This window comes from Sorex fumeus, unplaced genomic scaffold, assembly GCF_029834395.1.
Source record: "Sorex fumeus unplaced genomic scaffold, SorFum_2.1 ptg000063l, whole genome shotgun sequence".
Lineage (NCBI taxonomy): Eukaryota > Metazoa > Chordata > Mammalia > Eulipotyphla > Soricidae > Sorex > Sorex fumeus.
Genome location: NW_026606120.1, coordinates 34664773 through 34683807, shown reverse-complemented (window position 1 = coordinate 34683807; position 19035 = coordinate 34664773). Strand labels below are relative to the sequence as shown.

The window sequence follows — 19035 nt, the reverse complement described above, 5'->3', positions numbered from 1 at the left end:
CTGAGCATTGCTGGGTGTGACCCGCACAAGAAAAATCAAACAAGGGAGAGTTACATGCTTGAGACAATGTGGCTGCTCCAGGGGAAAGAGCCGAAAGGACACATTTCACAGTGAGATGCAGGCGAATAGAAGTAGAGAATGCCTCTTCAACAGTAACGAAGTAACATGGAATAAAAGCACATCCTGAGGATCAGCTGTAAAGCTTAGAGAATATGATTAAATTCATGTCATTAGGGAAATACTGTATTATGGGGCTGGGGAAGAGAGCTCAATGAAGTGAGCACATTTTGCATGGGGGATGCCTGGATTTGATTGACAACACCATACAGTACCAAGTACTTCCAGGAGTACACAATGCACACCAGGCACAACTTGGGAGGGAGGAAAGATACTTGTAAAAAAGGAGAAAGGAAGGAAAGGTAGGAAGGAAATACCTCACCTATTAGACTGGTCAATTGTGTAAACTCACACAAAAGGGGTGCAGCACACACAGCGGCGGCTGTAGCTCTATCTCTCCTGCTGCCCACGTTCGGTAGTCTCACCCTTCTCCCACCCCAGAGAGGTCGATGGCGATGGTCAGGCAGAGGAAGGAACGAGGGCCAGGCTGGTAGGTATTGGTCGTAGTTTATTCTGATTCTCTCTTCATCTGTCTCTGCTCCCCCATGCCCAATCTACAGTCTCATTATATCTCTCTCCAAGAGGAATTGGGGAAACAATTACACATAGGTGCGATCACAATCAATAGGGGTAGAAATCTTAGCCTCAGGGAAGGCCGCTCCTAGGACAGATCCTTCCTCAGCAGGAGGACCCACCCTAGAGCATAATCCCATGGGTGTGCCTCTCCTCTCCTTGTCCGACAAGCATACAAGAATATAAATCATTTTGTATGGATACAGTAAGAAATATCTTAAACTTATAGAATTGCTCTCCTAGGGTCATCTCGATCTCAGATTACGGTGCTCAGGCCAGATAGTCTTTCCCACCCCTAGCAGGATCCTATCCTTTGGATCATGACAGCATTTGTCTACGATCAAACTCTTAACTTATAGTTAAGAATTGTGGCACTTTGGCCTGGCCCATTCCGCTGCCAGGGTAGCTCACTGCTTGCCCTGGGTCCATTCAGTCCCTCGTCGGGACCCTGCTTTTGGGGTGTTAGGAACTAAGGGCAACTGAGGCTTAAGTCGAGAAAGTAGATGCCCGGGAGTGAATAATATTCAAGGCCAATCAAATCCTAAATTACAAAGCATAATGTTAACGGTCTTCCTGTATCTATACAAAAAGGATATTACTTTAAGGTAAAATGTTCATAAGGCATAAGGAGAGGAGAAACGCAATATTTCACTCATACATATAAAATCATAGATTTCTGGGAAACTGATCTTACAAATTAACAAAGTCTGATTAAGGGGAAAGCGGATTAACTGGGTGGGAAGGAGAGCATAGGGAAGACTGTTTACAGATAAACACAATGGAAGTGGAAGTGCTTCAGGAGCATTGTGATGGGTGTAACCAGATTGATGGGTGTAACCAGATAAACCTAAGCTTCTTGTAGAAGGACAAAGCAATGTTACCCAACAGTCAATATCCAAAACAAGTATTTTTTTGGCTTTTTGCATCACACCTGGCAATGATAAGGGTTTTCCCCTGGCGTTGCTTGGGGGACCACATGGGATGCCTGGGAAGGAATCCGGTCAGTTGCATGCAAGGCAAACACCCTACCCGTCTCAAATCCAAAACTTGAACCATCTTTCAGAAAGTCAAATTAACTTACATACAATGGAGTATTTATTCAGCACTATAAGAGAAAGACGAAACCATGAAAAGGTAGAAATCTTAAATGTGTATTACTAAGAAGTGAATCTGAAAATATAATACTAAATGATTCTATGATATCCTAGAAAACTCAAACATAAGATGCCAGGAGAAAGATTAGTGGATACCAAAGGTTGGGGAGAGAGCAAAAGTAGCAAGGCACAGAGCATTTTAAGGGCAGTAAAAATTGTCACTGTCATTGTCCTCCCGTTGTTCGATTTTTCTTGAGCAGGCCCAGTAATGTCTCCATTGGAGACTTGGAGACTTTGTTGTTACTGTGTTTGGCATATCAAATACATCACGGGTAGCTTGCCAGGCTTTTCCGTGCAGGTGAGATACTCTCGGAAGCTTGTCGGGCTCTCCGAGAGGGGTGGAGGAATCGAACTTGGGTCAGCCATGTTGGCTGTGTGCAAGGCAAATGCCCTACCGCTGTGCTATTGCTCCAGCCCGTAAAAATTGTATCACACCGTAATGGATAGATATGTATTCATTATACATTTGTCCAAATTCACAGAATGCACAATACTAAAAGCAAATCTTATATAAACTAGAATTTTGGGTGTGAATAAGTCAATGCACATTCATCAACTTACTGGGAGAAGCTAAAGGGTGGTTGCAGAACACTTTTTATGTTCTCTTCAATTTTATCATTAACTAAGACTTCTTTTTAAAAAAGTCTATTTGGGGCTGGAGTGATAATACACTGGATACAGCGTTTGTCTTGCATATGGCCCACCTGGGTTCGATCCAGGTTCGATCCACCTTATATGGTCCCCTGAAACTGGCAAGGCCTGATCCCTGAGTAGAGCCAGGAATAAGCCTTGAGCACAGATGCGTGTGGCCTCACAACAAAACAAATACAACTGTGCAGCTGGAGAAATGGAATGGGGTAAGGTGCTTACCTTGTATGTGGCTGTGGCAACTGCAAGTCTGGTTCAGATTCCTGGCACCACATATTGTCACTGTGCACCACTATGAGCCATTCCTGAGTAGAGCCAAGAATAGCCCCTGAGCACTGCCGGGTGTGGGCCCCCCAAATCCCAAACCACCACAATCCCCACCCCTCCAAAAACTGACAACTCAGTGTTGAAGCATTTTATTAAATCAGTTTGGAATTGCCACATTGTGCACATACTGGCTTGTATATGATTTATAAGGGCATACCATATTATTTGTTAACAAAGATAATAGCTGAGCAAGCCTAACAAGATTGGCAAGCCTAACAAATCACCTTCAGCCAAAAATTTGCAAGGACATTCTAAGAGAAAATACAAAAAAAAAAAAAAAAAAAAAAAGCCATGCAAGTCCTGGAGTTGTGAATCATGACAGAACTCACTCATTGTACCCTTTCACCTTCAAAATACACATGGTATCAACTATCCAGAAAAATATGAACACTAGTATGCAGTCAGTAGTCAGACATATATTTCACTCAGAAATATAAAGCCTCTTATCATTTACCGGCTTGTTTCAGTAGAAATAATCCAGTCTTACACAAAGAAGGTTTTTATTTGACGCTATAAACTGCTGTAAGAATGTATATGCCCATTAGTCATTACTATGCTTTCACTGAAGTCACTGAGCTTTCATTAAGATGAAGCATATTAACACAAACCAGGAATCCCAGCTACACTATACATCACCCGATTGACCTTTTCACTGAGCCATGCTAGATATCAAGTCTAGAGAAAACACTGACTGAGGGGCCGGGGATGCAGTTCTGAGGTGGAGCTCATGCTTCACACAGATAGGCCCTGGGTTCACTCCCTGGCACTCCCCTTCCCCTGGGGGGGAGGGGGGAGAAAAAAAAGACTAAAATAGACTGAGTAGTTGAAAACTCATGAGGCTGTAATTATCTATTTTAACTGTGGTAAGACATGCTAAATTTTAGAACCTTAAGATACCCTATGGGCTGTTTCCTAGATGGTAGTATCAAACTGTCTTTGAATAGCCGGTTACTAGAAAATAAGGCCCTTACTCAATTACCCGCAGACCACATGTAGTTTGACCAGAACTAATGGATACGTAGATATGATCAAAGATCCTTTTGCAAGCTTTGCCTCCCCACAAAATTCTCCACCCTACCCCCCAAAACCACCTATAAAAATTTTCCTTGCTTTAAGCCAAAAAGTCAATTCTGGGTTCAAACTTGCATAAGCTAAATTTCTAGAATAACATGCAAATGAGGGGAAAAATTCAATTCATTTGTCAACAGCAAACATTATAAATGTATGCTACTTTCCTGCTAAACAGAAGGCCTGAGAAACCACAAATACAACAATATACTCACGTTAGGTTTAAAAACAAAAAATCTTAAAGTAAGCAATTTTATTTTACAGTGGTAGAATTTTAATGACCACAAAATGTTTCTGCAACTAAAACTAGATAGAGAATTATAGTGAGCTGGGAAACATGTTAGATACTAACGATCTTCAAGCTTTGAAGAAGTTGTCATTGCATGAAGAAAATTATGGGAAACACTGTTCCCGATAATTATGTACACCCTTAGTGTAACATATGGAGATCACTGTCTCCGATATAGACACTGTGGTAGGCAAAAACTACCTTGTTCTTTATACATTATGGAAGACACTGCTCCCGATAATGTGAGTTCGGTTTGTGACAAAGGTACTGGAAATTTTGCAAAATTTGAATTAGCTATACCTTAGATAAACTGAGCTGTAGAACTTTGCACACATGTGTATTGTCACTCTTAAAGTGACATCAATTTTTTTACTTGGTTAAAATTCATTGTATTTAGGAGAAGTGTATTTTTATCTGGTTGGCTAAGGAGAAATATAGCTTAATTAGGAAACTGTTAAATTTATTTCTTCTCCAATACTTACCTGTATAATTTATTTGGCTTGTAGCCATTTTCTAAAACTCTCAAATGTTGACCATAAATGCAAAACTTCCAGTATCTGTTGGGTTTTATTAGCAGATGCTGCTTTTATTTAAAAAAAAAAAAAAAAACGACAGTATAACTGTCATAATTATGGAAGGCACTGCTTCCGATAATTATCTTCTATAAAAAAAACACCATTTATAGTGAACTCTGTCACTGATAAATAAACAATAAATATCTCAGTGCCAAAATGATAGAAAGCTTTTCAAAAAACAGTAACACTTTGGCCAAAATTTGGCAGTGTTTTCTTTAAAGTCTGACAAACTGAGTTTAACACCTAAGACGGATTCGCTTTTAAAGTATTTTGGAAAAAATAGAAACAACAAAAAACTTAAAAGCCTATGGGGTAGGGAACAGAGGGAAATAAAATACATTGTCTTTGGCTTCTGGTCTCCTCTTTTCAAAAACACTTGAGGTTAACACATTAAGGCCTTACTCCTGTGATAAAACTGTTGAACCTCATTGAAGAACCTCTACTTCAGACCTCATTGGCAAGGAAACAACTTCCATCTCTTCTGAAAGTTAACTGTTTCATTCAGGGTTGTAAAAACCAACTAAATCCTTAAAGAAAGGCAATAAGGTATTACAATCCAGTACCTTCTATCTAGCATCAAGTGAAGATGGAGGATCATACTAAGCTACTACTTTCAATCTTAACAAAGACACCATCTTCCTCCTCCACCTCAAAAGATATAATTCAGGTTTTCAGGATTTAGAGTAACAGTTCACATAGTTGGTCTGACTTTTTCATAACTTTTTCATAACAGGAAAGAGGCAGTTACCATTACAAAGCACTTAAAATCCTGAAGATAATCAGAGAAAAATATTCTATCACGAACAATTTTTTAGTGGTTATTCACTTTAACTTGAAGTGCAGGTACCTACCCAGTATTAAAAGCTGCTGTCTAAGGATATCTAGTAGTACCAAGATGTTTGGGTAGAGTTTTAACAACATTAGGTTTTGTAGCCCTACAACCAGCCCAAGACTAAAAACCACACTACTCTGAAGTTACATGTTAAAGGTTTCACAATTACAACTCATTATCAATGTCCCAAATGTCACCCGAGAGGGCATTTGCAGCACCCTGAATAGTCCAAGTTGCTAGAGCCAACTGTTCTTTCAACAGCGTGTCATTAAAAGCACCATTTATTTGACGCAGCTTGAAGTTCTCCAGTAAAGCCGACAGAGTGTGAGAACCGGAGCCCCAGAAGATGTGTCGAAAAGGAGATTCTCTTGGAGATACAAAGGGTGACAGGAAGTTATATTCCACCTATAGGACCAAATCATACAAGATAGGTTTTACGGTGCTAGAACTTAATGTTGTAGGAAAAATGCCTGATATAGCACAATGATCATTTTTTCATTTCAAATACTAAAATCTTCCCGTGTCCTTCATACTCCCTAACAAAGTTGGGGCTGGAGAGATAATACAGCAGTTAAAGCACTTCCCTTACACACACACACAACCAGGGTTCAATTACCAGCCTCCCATATGGTTTCCTGAGTGTGGAAACAGAAGGAACCCCAGAGCATCACCTACCACCCCTCTACCCCCCAGTCACATACCAAAAACAGTAACAACAAAACAGGAAGGAAGGAAAGAATAGAGAGAGGGAGTGAGGGAGGGAAGGAGATGTCACATGTAGCAAAGGGGGAAAATGAGGGGCTTGGCCCAAGTAAGACTTGTACTTGACCACTGAGTCACACCCCTGGGCTACTCTTTGGGGGGGAATGGAAGGAGGAGGCGGGAGGGAGGAGGAGGGGAGGGCCACACATGGTTGTGCTCAGGGCTTGCTCCTGGCTCTGTCATCAGAGATCACTCCTGGTGGGCTTAGTGAATGATACAGAGTGGCAGGAGCCAGACCCTGGTTGGCCCCATGCAAGCCAAGCACCCTACCTGCTGTACCACTGCTCTGATCTCAAGTCTACAATTCTTTAGCTTTAAAGCTAAAAGGCAGGGCTGAGGTGAATGAAATGATGAAAGGAGGTATAAAGTACCTACCATAGAGGCAAGCTGTGGGGTGGGTGGGTAACTGGGGACACTGGTGAAGGCACTGGTGTTGGAACACTGTATACCTGAAACTCAATCACGAATCACTTGGTAATTCACGGTGATTCAATAATTCAAAAAAAAAAAATTCCAAGGCAAACTGAACCTTTATTTATCTTTGGAAATATGTGTGTATTTGCGCATTAGGCACTATAATATACAGTATTGTTCTCCAGAGGGTTTCATGAATACAAAGTTCCAAAACCACACCCTCCACTAGAGTGTCTGCTTTACTCCACCACTGTGTCAACACCTTTATAACTCTTAATTATGTACGGTTGTTTTTTTATTGGGGGATGAATATGAAAGATTTAAAGTTACCACAGTATTAAAGCAGTTGAAGTCTGCATAACAGAAATATAAAGGCGGGGGGGGAAGAGTAAAACCATTTATGATCTCTACTTTAAAATGTTTTCAAAGTCTTAAAAGAAAAACTAACTCAGGGGGCCGAAGAGATAGCTCAATGGGCAGAAGCTCTGTCCATCCCTAGCACCACGGTGCTCCAGCACCACAAGGAGTAACCTCTGAGCACAGATCCAGGAGTAATCCCTGAGCATTGCTGGGAGTGGCTCACAAACAAACAAACAAACAAACAAACAAACAAACCCAAAAAACAAAAACAAAAAACACAACTCACCCCAAAACTCCGGTTGCATGCTTTCCTATTGTCTATTTTGATGTTTGTTTTATAAGAATTAAAATCTGTGCTTAATGTTTCTAAAGAAACTACAAATTTTAGGCTTCCAGAATTATTACTCTACTTTTTAGAAGTGCAAGTTTACCAATTAAAACTCAAAATACCTTTCTAAGTTTATTTACCTTCATGATTCGGTCATTGATTGCCCTCATGACAAATTTGTTTGCTTTCTCAGCATTTTTAAAATCTGTTGTTAGTCTGGAAGTAGCACGGACAAAGTCTCCGCGAGCAGAATACAGCCACTGTAGATTCAAACCCATCTCCTGAAGCAGAAAGACATTAAATTCATGATTAGAAATAAGGTTTTTAAGGATGTTATTCTATAAGCCTTTCTGTTGTTTCTTTTTTGGGCCACAGCTAGCATTGCTTGAAATTCTAATTTGGGTGGAACCATTCACGCAATGCCACGGATCAAATCCTAGAGATATGAGCTATTTCTCTTGCCCTCTGTATAATTTTTTAGATAGAAAATTGCAACTAAAATTAATTTGATAAAGGAAGTAACACTGCCAAATTCAGGATTCAGAGAAAACCACACTTAAGCACTTTGTACAAAAGGTTCCAAGTTCAGTTACTTAAAATAAGCAAACAATGAAAACAGAAGAAAGAAATTAAACAAACAATCCATTCACCATTGTGTCTAAAAATTTTTTTAAAAAATCAAGTACCTGGAAATCAGCTTAACAAAAGGGATGATTTATCAAAGTAATAATCCTTCTTAAAGCAAGATACAAATTCAATGTAATTCCTATAAAAAATACCCATGACATCTTGAAAGACAGAGACCAAATACTGCTACAATTTATACGAAGTAATAATAACCCTCCTAACTCCCAACAAAGCAATCTTAAGAAAGAAGATGGGAAGCTTTCCTTTTCCCAATTTTAAAATATTCTGTAAATCTACAGTAACCATACAGTGTGGTACTGGAATAATGACTGAATTTCAGATCAATGGAAGAGAACTGAGAGCCCAGAGACAAGACTCTCAGGTATACAGTCAGCTGATCTTTAGCAAAGGAGCAAGGACTGTTAATTCCAACAATTCAGCAAATGATGTTGGTCAGTCACATGTTTAAAAAATGAACTCAGATCCCTACGTTTTACTCAGCACAAAAGTCAACTGAAAACAGATTAAAGATCTCAATATCTGGGGTCCAGAGTGATAAGTAAAGCGTAATGACAGCAAGCGACCTGAGTTTGATTCCCAGCATCTCCTGTAGTCCCCGAGCACCACCAGGAGTAATTCCTAGGCATTGCCAAGTATGGCCTCAAAACAAAACAAAACAAAAAACCCTCTATCAGACCTGGATCCATAAACTATATTGAGGCAAACATAGGGGGAACCCTTCGTGACATCAAATCTGGAGCCATCTTCAATGATTCAATGAAGCCTGACCAGAGTCAAGAGGAAGTTCCGGGGACGCCATGTCATACCTGCAAACAGCTAGGAACTCTGAGTGAACTGGGTTGGGGTCAGCATGTCCCAATGCAGCAGCTCTTTGTTATAGATTATACTATGCTTGGATGACAGTTAAATACCTTACTGGGCTATTGTGTAAGCTTGCATAGATTTTGATGTGGAATGTATGGGAAGTGGGATGCAAAGATTTATAAGGTGGTCTGATTTGCTTCATCAGGAACATTGTGCACTATTAGGCTACAAGATAATATGTACTTTAAGGTGTCTTGATCTTATGTACTCTGAAGTATGCTAGATGTTTTGATCGTTAACCCAATAGGGGAGGCTGCAAAAGCCGATCAGTGCCAAATGGCTGAGTGAGCTTTGGTCCTCTGTGCTTCAACATTCCACATGCCTTGCTTATCTCTGCAACCCAGACTGATTACTCGATCGAGAACTATAGATTCAATGACCAAGCAAACAGAAGCAAAAAGATAAACAAATGCAACTGTATCAAATTAAGAAGCTATTGTACAATAAAAGAAACGATGACCAGAAAAAAGACACCCCATAGACTGGGAGAAAATATTTGCCCATCACGTATCTGACAAAAGAGTTCTAGCACAGCGGGTAGGGCGTTCGCCTTACAAGCGGCCAACATGGCCGACCCAAGTTCGATTCCTCCGCCCCTCTCGGAGAGCCCGGCAAGCTACCGAGAGTATTCGATATGCCAGACACAGTAACAACAAAGTCTCCAATGGAGACGTTACTGGGCCCGCTCGAGCAAATCGACGATCAACGGGAGGGCCTTTACCTTTTACCTTACAAAGCACTTGTAAAGCTTAAGGAGAAAAAATTCATCAAAAAATGGGAAGACACGAACAGAGATATCTTCAAAGAAGATATACAAATGGCCAAAAAGTATAAGAAAAATATTCTGCATAATTCATCATCAGGGAAATACAGATTAAAACATTAAGATATCACTTCATATCCACGAGTCTGGCACACATCAAAAAACTCCAATACAACCAGTGTTGGCCAGGATGTGGGGGGAAAGGAACCCTCATTCATTGTGGGTGGTAACTGTTGAATGCTTTAACATTTTTGGGAAAACAATAGGAACATTTCTCAAAAAATTAAGAATTGAGCTTCCCTCTAACCCAGCAATTTCACCTCTAAGCATATACTTCCAGGACCCCAAAATTCTCTAGTAGACATTTCTGCTCCTATGTTTATTATTATACTATTCACAGTTGCCAAATCTGGAAACAGACTAAATGACTAGGGATAGATGACCAGATAAAGAAACCGGTACAATACCAATGGAATACTACTCAGCTATAACCAAAGACAAAATCCCGCTCTTTGCTGTGATGTGCATGTAACTGTAAGGTAGGTATCACACTGAGTAAAATCAGTCAGAAAGAAAGGGACAGGTACAGAATGATCTTTCATATGTGGGATATAAAGAAGCACAAGAAGGAAAAAACAAATTTTCAAAGGCAACAGAACTTGAGAACTGATCTACAGAACCAAGCTTACTTGGCAGGGAGATGGCAGGGGAAGCAGTCTTGGTGGGAGGGTGGGGATGAGGGGACAACCCTGACAAGATAGATGGAAGCTGTGACTCTAGGGGACAGTGTAGGTTATGCAAGAAAATCTATCTTTAACAGTACTCTAATAGAAGGTGACTAAAATAAAAAATAGAGTCAACAAGGGAGGGAGAAGGGATAAAGGGGCAAGGAGCACTCTACAGCAGACAGTGACGAGAGATGGGTGTTCAGGCATGCGATTAGTGCCATTCTCATTTCCAGGTTTAAATAGTCTACGGTCCGGGGAACCAAGGGAGAATATTCCGCATAAGGACACATAGACACACAGTTCTAGTAAATAGCAGATCCTTAAGATGTCAGAGACAAATCCTACAAGGCAGGGAAAAAAGAGGACTCTTAAGGCAAGATCCCGCCTCAGCCTTCAGTGCATCCCAAAGGCACCTAACGTTGGGTATCAAGTTTTCCTAATAAATGGGATTTTGGGGAGTGGGAGTAGAAAGGTAAAGGGAGGTTTTGAGGACTATAAAATTGACTGAAAGGGAGGAAGGGAAAACCTCACACATACACACACACACACACACACAAAAATTAAACAAGTTACAATGTAACAACTCACATTCAAACCGGCAGATAGTAGTGCGCTCCGTGTGTGTGTGTGTGTGTGTGTGTGTGTGTGTGTGTACACATATAGATAGATAGATATGTATCTTTTTTATTCTGAAGTCACATCTGGCTATGCTCAGGGCCTACTCCTGGCGTTTAGGGGGCTGGCAGTGCTGGATCAAACTGGGGTGGTCTGCATTAGACAGTTTAAATTTTTAACTTCGTAAGAAAAAAATCCTCATCAAGAAAGATAATGTTACTTGCTTAATAATATGTCAAACACAGTAATAAGTCTCACAATGTTACTGGGCCTGCTCAAATCGATGAACAACAATGGGAAGAAAGTGTCAGTGACTTAATAAAAGTAAACAGTTTTGTGTAGTTTATTGTTTTCAGTTCAGTTTCCCAATGGAGGAAATGCTCCACATTTTGGTTCAAAAAATTTATTCTTTCTGTGGTGCGAGGGATTGAAGACAGATTCTCTCATATGCAAGGCATGTGTGCTTGTTACCCGAGTCACATTTCTAGGTCTCAACAAACTTTAAAATCTAGTTATGTCACTCTAGTGAGTGCAAGGCAAGCACCATACCCACTGCACCACTGCACACCTCTGCCCTACAATTCCACTTTTAAGAAAAAGTCATAAAAAAAAAGATTCAGTTACTAATGACTCCAGATTTAAAGGATCTATCTGCTAACTTCTAATCTATAAAACCAGTTGGAAATTATCTGTCATATATTTGCAGTGTCTATCCTAGATTCCTAGAACACCTAACACTTTGGCAATAAGGTAAAGGTAAAGGTAAAGGCCCTCCCGTTGATCGTCGATTTGCTCGAGCGGGCCCAGTAACGTCTCCATTGGAGACTTTGTTGTTACTGTGTCTGGCATATCGAATACTCTCAGTAGCTTGCCGGGCTCTCCGAGAGGGGTGGAGGAATCGAACTCGGGTCGGCCATGTTGGCCGCTTGTAAGGCGAACGCCCTACCCGCTGTGCTATCGCTCCAACACTTTGGCAATAATGCAAATTTACTTAATCTTACCTTTATAGCTGCTCTAAATTGATTCATATCCCTCACAAATGAAAGTATTTTGTCATTATACATCTCATAGTTCAGGTTCAATTCAGCATCATGAGTTAGTTTAATTAAAAGCTGACCAGCCACTTCTGCTGCTGCACGTATCATTTTGTTCAACTCAGGAATTCTCTGCTTTAGTGCATCATAAGTATCCATAGTAGTACCCAAGTAAGGATAAACTTCGTCCTAGAAAAAAGAACAAGGTTAATGTCATTAGGAGGAATAGGAGTCAGAGTCTCATATCCAGTTTCACTATAAAGGTAATAGTAACTACAACTCTTCCTTTGTTTCTAATAAATTCATCCATACTACAATTTTATCTCATATCCAGTACTATCAGATGACACCAACTTTGCAACTTCCACGGAATCTAACATACTGCTAGAATGTCTACTTTTGTTTAGGTTTCAAAGAGTCCCTTTTCTAGAATATATACCCTGACCAGATTTCCAGGCAAATTCCTTGAGTTTATATCCTTGACCTCTTGAGATTTTGGCCCATATTAATAAGAGGAGAGAACGCACATAAAATGTAGTCTCAAATTAACGTGTTGCTCTCAGACTGAAATTTTCTTTGTCTTATTATGTAGCACTTAGTCCATTCAATCATGCTACTTCTAACAAGAATGTTTAATTGCTCATAAGATTTTCTACCTTCATTAGATAATGTTAGCAACTATTTGTTTAACTCTTTTATCTACTGGTGTCGTTGTTGACAATCTCACTAACAATCCTTTGGTCTTATTTTAATTCTTATTTTCAGATTATACAATTCTATTTGATCTATATTTCTGAACAGAATGACTAGGGTTTTGTTTTTTGCTTTTTTTGGGGCCATACCTGGTGGTGCTCAGGGCTTACTTCTACTTCTCTGCTCAAGGATCACTCCTGGTAGTTCTTGGGAAACCATAGAGGGCACCAGAGATGTGGTACCTGGGTTGGCCATATACAAGGAAAAAGCCCTACCCACTGTACTACTGCTTTGGCTCCAGAACCATTAGGTTTTTGACAGCTGAACATTTGTTTTTCCTGCTTTTTAAAAAATGCTGTCCGAAGGTTTAACAAAAATCATTAATGAATTCCTTCAACCATCGGCAGGCAACACATTCAATTCTTTCTTAGGAACTCAATAGGTATCATTATCAGCCGTTTTGCACAATTTATACTGCTGCTCTAAAGGTAGTCCAGGGAATTCCAGACACAGTTATCCCCAATCCAAATATTTTATCACTTCATACTTTACCCCTCCTCATTGCAAGCTGACAACCACAGTGAGCTCAGTAAGGACCTAACCATCTAATGGATCAGTAACTTGATGCCAAAGTTAACAGGTTTCCCTCCCTGTACTAATGGCATAGACTCCCTATACTAACTCTTGGGTCTCTTCAGTAGTATCTATCAGTGGCAGGGCTAGGTTTTCCACCACAGTGCTTTAGAACAGAAGACAGTTACTCTGTTGATTTTGTCTCACTTTCAGTGCCTTCTTATAGGCCAAGCCAACTTTGTTTTCCTACAAACTGGTCAATCCATTAATTGTTTCATGATAATCTTTTCTGCTTTTAACCATATAGTACCTGCTTAAGAGACTTTTTTGTTTGAGGCTACATCTGGCAATGCTCAAGGGTTACTTTTAGCGCTGCACACAGGAATTACTCCTGGCAGCGCAAAGAGAACCATGTGGAATGCTGGGGGCCTAATCTGGGTTGGTTGTGTGTAAAGCCAGCGCTCTACCTGTTGTACACTTTCTCTAGTCCAATACCAGTATCTCAAGTAAAAATTAATATATTCCAATAGGTACTGAGAACCACACTGTCCACTCAAACCTCCACCATTTTAAGTAGGTAGTATTATCATTTAATAACTGAAAAGTTTTAACAAAATGCTGGGACTGGATAGGACAGTGGGGCAGGGTGTTTGCCTTGTATGAAGTCCACATGGTTTAAATCCTGGGCACCCCATATAATTCCAAGCCCTGTCAGGAGTAACCACTGAGAACAGAACCAGAAGAAGCCCTGAATACCACATGTAGCCCAAACCAAAATAGTAATTGTATGCTAATTAAGCCAACTGAAAAAATTGTTAAGACTGATTAGAAAGATGGGAGAGCAGAGACACAGTACAATGGGTTTAAGACATTGCCTTAAACACAGTCTACTTGGATTCACGACAAAATCCTGCCCTCCAACCCTCCAAAGAAAAGAGAACATGCAGTAACTGCATTATGTACAAAATGTCTTAATTTCGTAAAGTATTTTGGTTTTGAGTCCACACAAGCCATGCTCAGGGCTTACTCCTGGCTATGTGATGAAGGAACACTTCTGGCTGTGCTCATGGGATCATATGTGGTGCTGGGAATCAAACTATGGTTGGCCATGTGCAAGACAAGTGCCTGTATTATTTCTCTTCTTGAAACATTTTATAACAGTCAAGAAAACTTGGTGTCAAAATTGATATATATATATATATGTAGTATATTTTGCTCTTTGAGTCACATCCAGCGATACTCAGGGGTTACTCCTGTTTCTGCACTCAGAAATCACTCTTGCCGGTGCTTGGGGGAACATATGGGAATCAAACCCTGGTTGGCTGTGTGCAAGGCAAACACCCTACTTGCTGTGCTATTGCTCCAGCCCCCAAAATTGACATTCTTATCCTTTAAGAACTCTTCATACTTACGTCACAAAAATAGAATGAAATTGCAGGGATTCCAGAATATGCAATGAAAGGGAAAGCAGCATTATCCAAAGAAAATTTCTCACTGCAAGAAAAGCAAGAATGTGCTTTTAGAAAGTTATTAAAAGAACAGAATGTGACACCATGCAGCCTTACCCTCAATAAAATTCTCTTCCCTTCTCTCTTCCGTTTTGTTGTGATAACTGGGGGCAACACATGCACTGACTGGACTGGGGTGCTTGACTTGATGTGGCAACGGGATTACAAATGGCAAGTGTGGGTTGGGGTGCTGGAAATTAAATAGGAGAACTCATGCCTGCAAGGCAAGTGCTCTGCTAAGCTAAATCCTTGAATCCCCAAAATTCAGTTTAACTTTTCTAGATAAAAGTACAGGACACTTCAGATGTCGATACTTCCCTCTTCCCCCACCAGTTGTGACAACCAAAAACTATTTCCAGACACTGCCACATATTTGGGCTGGAGCGATAGCACAGTGGGTAGGGTGTCTGCCTTGCATGCGGCCAACCCGGGTTCAATTCCTCCACCCCTCTAGGAGAGCCCGGCAAACTATTGAGAGTATCTAGCCCACATGGCAAAGCCTGACAAGCTACCTGTGATGTATTTGATATGCCAAAAACAGTAATTTGATATGCCAAAAACACAATTTGTTGTGAGACATTACTAGTGCCCGCTTGAGCAAAATGGGATGACAGTGCTACAGTGCTATAGATAAAAGTAATTCACTGGGGCCGGAGCAATAGTACAACGAGTAGGGCATTTGCTTTGCATGTGGCTGACCTGGGTTCAATCCCTGGCATCCCATATGGTCCCCTGAGCATGGTCAGGAGTAATTCCTGAGTGCAGAGCCAGAGCCTGAGCACTGCTGGGTGTGACACCCCCCCCCCCCACCCCAAAATAAAGTAATTCACTGCAAGGTAATTTAGATCTCACTTAGCAACAGGTGCTAATGGGTGTTTCTGCCTTTTATTAGCTTACTCATCATGTGTCTCAACTTACACTTTGTTGATCCAATTGCTATCCTGATATAGAGACAATCCAGTAGTTGGATTTTTTACCTATAAAATAAAAAATTAGTTTATCATTTAACCAAACCTTTTTGAACAGTTAAATAACCACTTATTTTTCCTTATAAACAATTATAAAAATCAGCTTTTTATTGCACTTTCCGGAAAAAAAATTAAACAATAATAAGTTATTTCTACTAGATCCATATCGTTAGTTTGAATTATGGTGAGGAAGACAAGTTTTCCTTTTTTAATTTACATTTTATGATATCTTACCCTATAGGATAACAATTGATCTCTTTCCTCCCTTGCCACAAGGAGCTTAGGTTTATCAGGTTATACCCATCACAATGCTCCCGAGTCTCTCCCATTCCTTTATCTGTAACCACTTCTATGCTCTCCACCCCAACCAATTAATCAGCCTTTCCCCTAGTCAAAATCTGCTAATTTGTAAGGTCAGATCCTTCTAGGACACTGAAATGTATTGTAAATTAATATTGCCTTTCTCCTCTTCTTATACGTTTGTTAGACAAGGAGAGGAGAAACACGTAGGGGATTCCATTCTAGGGTGGGTTGATCTGCTAAATGAGAATCTGTCGTAGAAGTGGCTTTCCCGTGTGTCCTGACTAGTCTGGATGAGGCTGAACATTTCTCCCCTTTCAAACTGCCTTCAGTAAATAATTTCAGGTATAAGAGGCAGTTTTCTTTCACACAGAAACCTGGCTGGTCTTTGACATGCACATCTCAGGTGCTAGCCAGGCCTGATCTTCGGGATGTAGGTTCTAGGCTCTAGCAGACTAGTCTTTGGGATGCAAATCCAAGTGCTTGTAGCCCAAGAAAGGTTTCAGTCTTTGTTTTGCATCTTCTTTCCAGAGGCCAAAATCACTGGACTGCAGATGCAAGGAAACAATGTATGTTTTGCTGCCTCAATGTTCTTTCTGTAACTCCTTTTGACATACTGCATTGCCCTTTAGAGGTACCATGATCAATAAAAGGAGATTTAAGGGCTCTCAACAGGGGGTGACAGACTGAGAGAATCTGAGAGACAGTTCTGAGAGAACGGGGACACAGGCTGAGAAAATCTGGAGGACACAGGCTGAGGGAATGGGGAAGGCTTGAGAGAACCTGGGGGTCACAGGTCTGAAAGAACCTGGGCCCTCGATGACATAAATTTCTTTTGTGGGATATAATGAGACTGTAAGAATAGGCTGGGAGAGGCAGAGGAGAGACAGGAGTGAATGGAGAGAGGATTGGAATAAACTGCAACTAAGACCAACCAGCCTGGCCCTCGTTTCCTTCCTTCGCCTACTCATCACCATTGACATCATTGGAGTGGGGGAACTGGCCTGAAACTACAAAATGTGGGCAGCGGGAGAGATAGACCACTGCCGTCTTTTTGTGTTTACACATTACCCCCAGTAATTTTAAAAGCTTTCTCTAATCATCATGATATTTTCACCAAGTTTTTGGTTTCTCCTTTTTAACACATTTTATACCATTGTCAACCTAACCTGCAAACACATTACTACCTGGGTGAGATCCTATAATAATCTTATTACCCATGGGACCAAAGTCAAGTTCTTGAATCCATTTCCCTCCTTCAACTTTAATCACTCCAATAAACAACCTCTAATCCCATTAGGCAAACCTCATTCAAAACCAGTTATTCATTTGTCTGGCTGTATTCAACTAATATTTTACTAGCCTTCTTGTTTAAGTCTAAAGCATAGTTCAAATTCACTTATACATTCCATTCCTTAACATTCTGATTCTATAAACAATCCCCCACGGGCAACTAAGTACAGTTCAGACCTCATGGAATTCCACTCTCTATTTTTATATATACTACATATTTTCTGAGATCAAAGCTCTTCACATACTACCTCCCTTGACACAGTTCAATAACCTGTGAAGTAAGTCAAGAGCCGGACCTGAATAGTGCCGTGACAGACTCTACTCTAAAGTCCAAATTTCTTGTATACCCATTATACAACTATAAATAGGTTTTATACCTATTAATATTTGTATACCAATGTTTTTTCATCCTATGTGAATTAGATTTAAAAACAAAAAGTTATTTTATAATACACTCACATCTTTCATTGTTTTCTCAATAAGTGAATACAATAATGGGCTGGCAGAAACCTTGAGGTTCTTGGTACCTGCAAAGAGATTATTGTTAACATTGCTTAACTACAGAAGAGACACTATTCATATTGCTACTTCTACATCTAAAAGCATTTGGTAAGCAGAAAGAGAATGATCTAGATCAGTGTCGTAAAAAAACTATTTCCTTGCTCGAGCGGGCCCAGTAACGTCTCCATTGGAGACTTTGTTGTTACTGTGTCTGGCATATCGAATACTCTCGGTAGCTTGCCAGGCTCTCCGAGAGGGGCGGAGGAACCGAACTCAGGTCAGCCATGTTGGCTGCGTACAAGGCAGACGCCCTACCCGCTGTGCTATCGCTCCAGCCCATGTAGTTGTGGCCGAGTGGTTAAGGCGATGGACTAGAAATCCATTGGGGTTTCCCCGCGCAGGTTCGAATTTCCTTATATTGGCTAATAAATAAGTAACTTTGTACTAAAGAGATAGCTGAATGTGCTGGAGCAAATAGGCCCAGGTTCAATCCCTGAAACTACCAAGTTCCCTAAGCATCACTGGGAATGAGCGCTGAGCACTGAGCTCCTGAGAACCAATGGCTATGGCCCCCCCCAAACAACAAAAAAAAAGAGATTTAGAGGGCAGTTTCCTTAATAACTAACAACTCTAATTTAGATTTTTCTGGTTACACTGGGTAGTGCTTGAGGGAGAAGGGGAGGGAATCAAACCAGGGATGGATACATGGAAATGCTCTAATCCTTATAAAATCTCTCCAGCCCATACCAATTCTAATTTGACTGAACTGAAACTCCTGCTCCTGAAACCTGTAAATTTTACTGGCAATGCACAGGGCTTACTCCTGGCTCTGTGCTCAGGGATCACTCCTGACCATGCTCAAGGGAACTTGAGGGTGGTGAAGGGATAAAACCTGTGTTGGTTGTGTGAAGGCAAGCACCTTAAGCTCTGTACTATTTCTCCAGGCCCTCAAGTTTTTTCAAAATTTCTCTACAACCAGTCTTATAGGACATTTATGTCTCTGGTTATACTATTCCATATGATATGGCTTAGGTTCAGGTCTAATGTGGTACTAATAGCACTCAAATTTTACTGTATCAGAATCACCTTTAACACTTATT

General features: G+C 40.6%; 1 protein-coding gene across 1 annotated transcript in view; it reads right to left on the bottom strand.

Moving 5' to 3' along the window:
* Positions 1-4771: 4771 nt before the first annotated feature.
* TFRC (transferrin receptor) overlaps positions 4772-19035 on the bottom strand; it is a 38239-nt gene continuing 23975 nt past the window's right edge. The window contains exons 14-19 of the mRNA XM_056127123.1: positions 17894-17961; positions 15792-15850; positions 14778-14859; positions 12067-12288; positions 7588-7728; positions 4772-5988 (exon numbers count right to left, since the gene is read on the bottom strand). Of these exons, the coding sequence (XP_055983098.1) occupies positions 5749-5988; positions 7588-7728; positions 12067-12288; positions 14778-14859; positions 15792-15850; positions 17894-17961 (812 nt within the window). The 3' untranslated portion in view covers positions 4772-5748. The remainder of the gene's footprint in view (positions 5989-7587; positions 7729-12066; positions 12289-14777; positions 14860-15791; positions 15851-17893; positions 17962-19035) is intronic.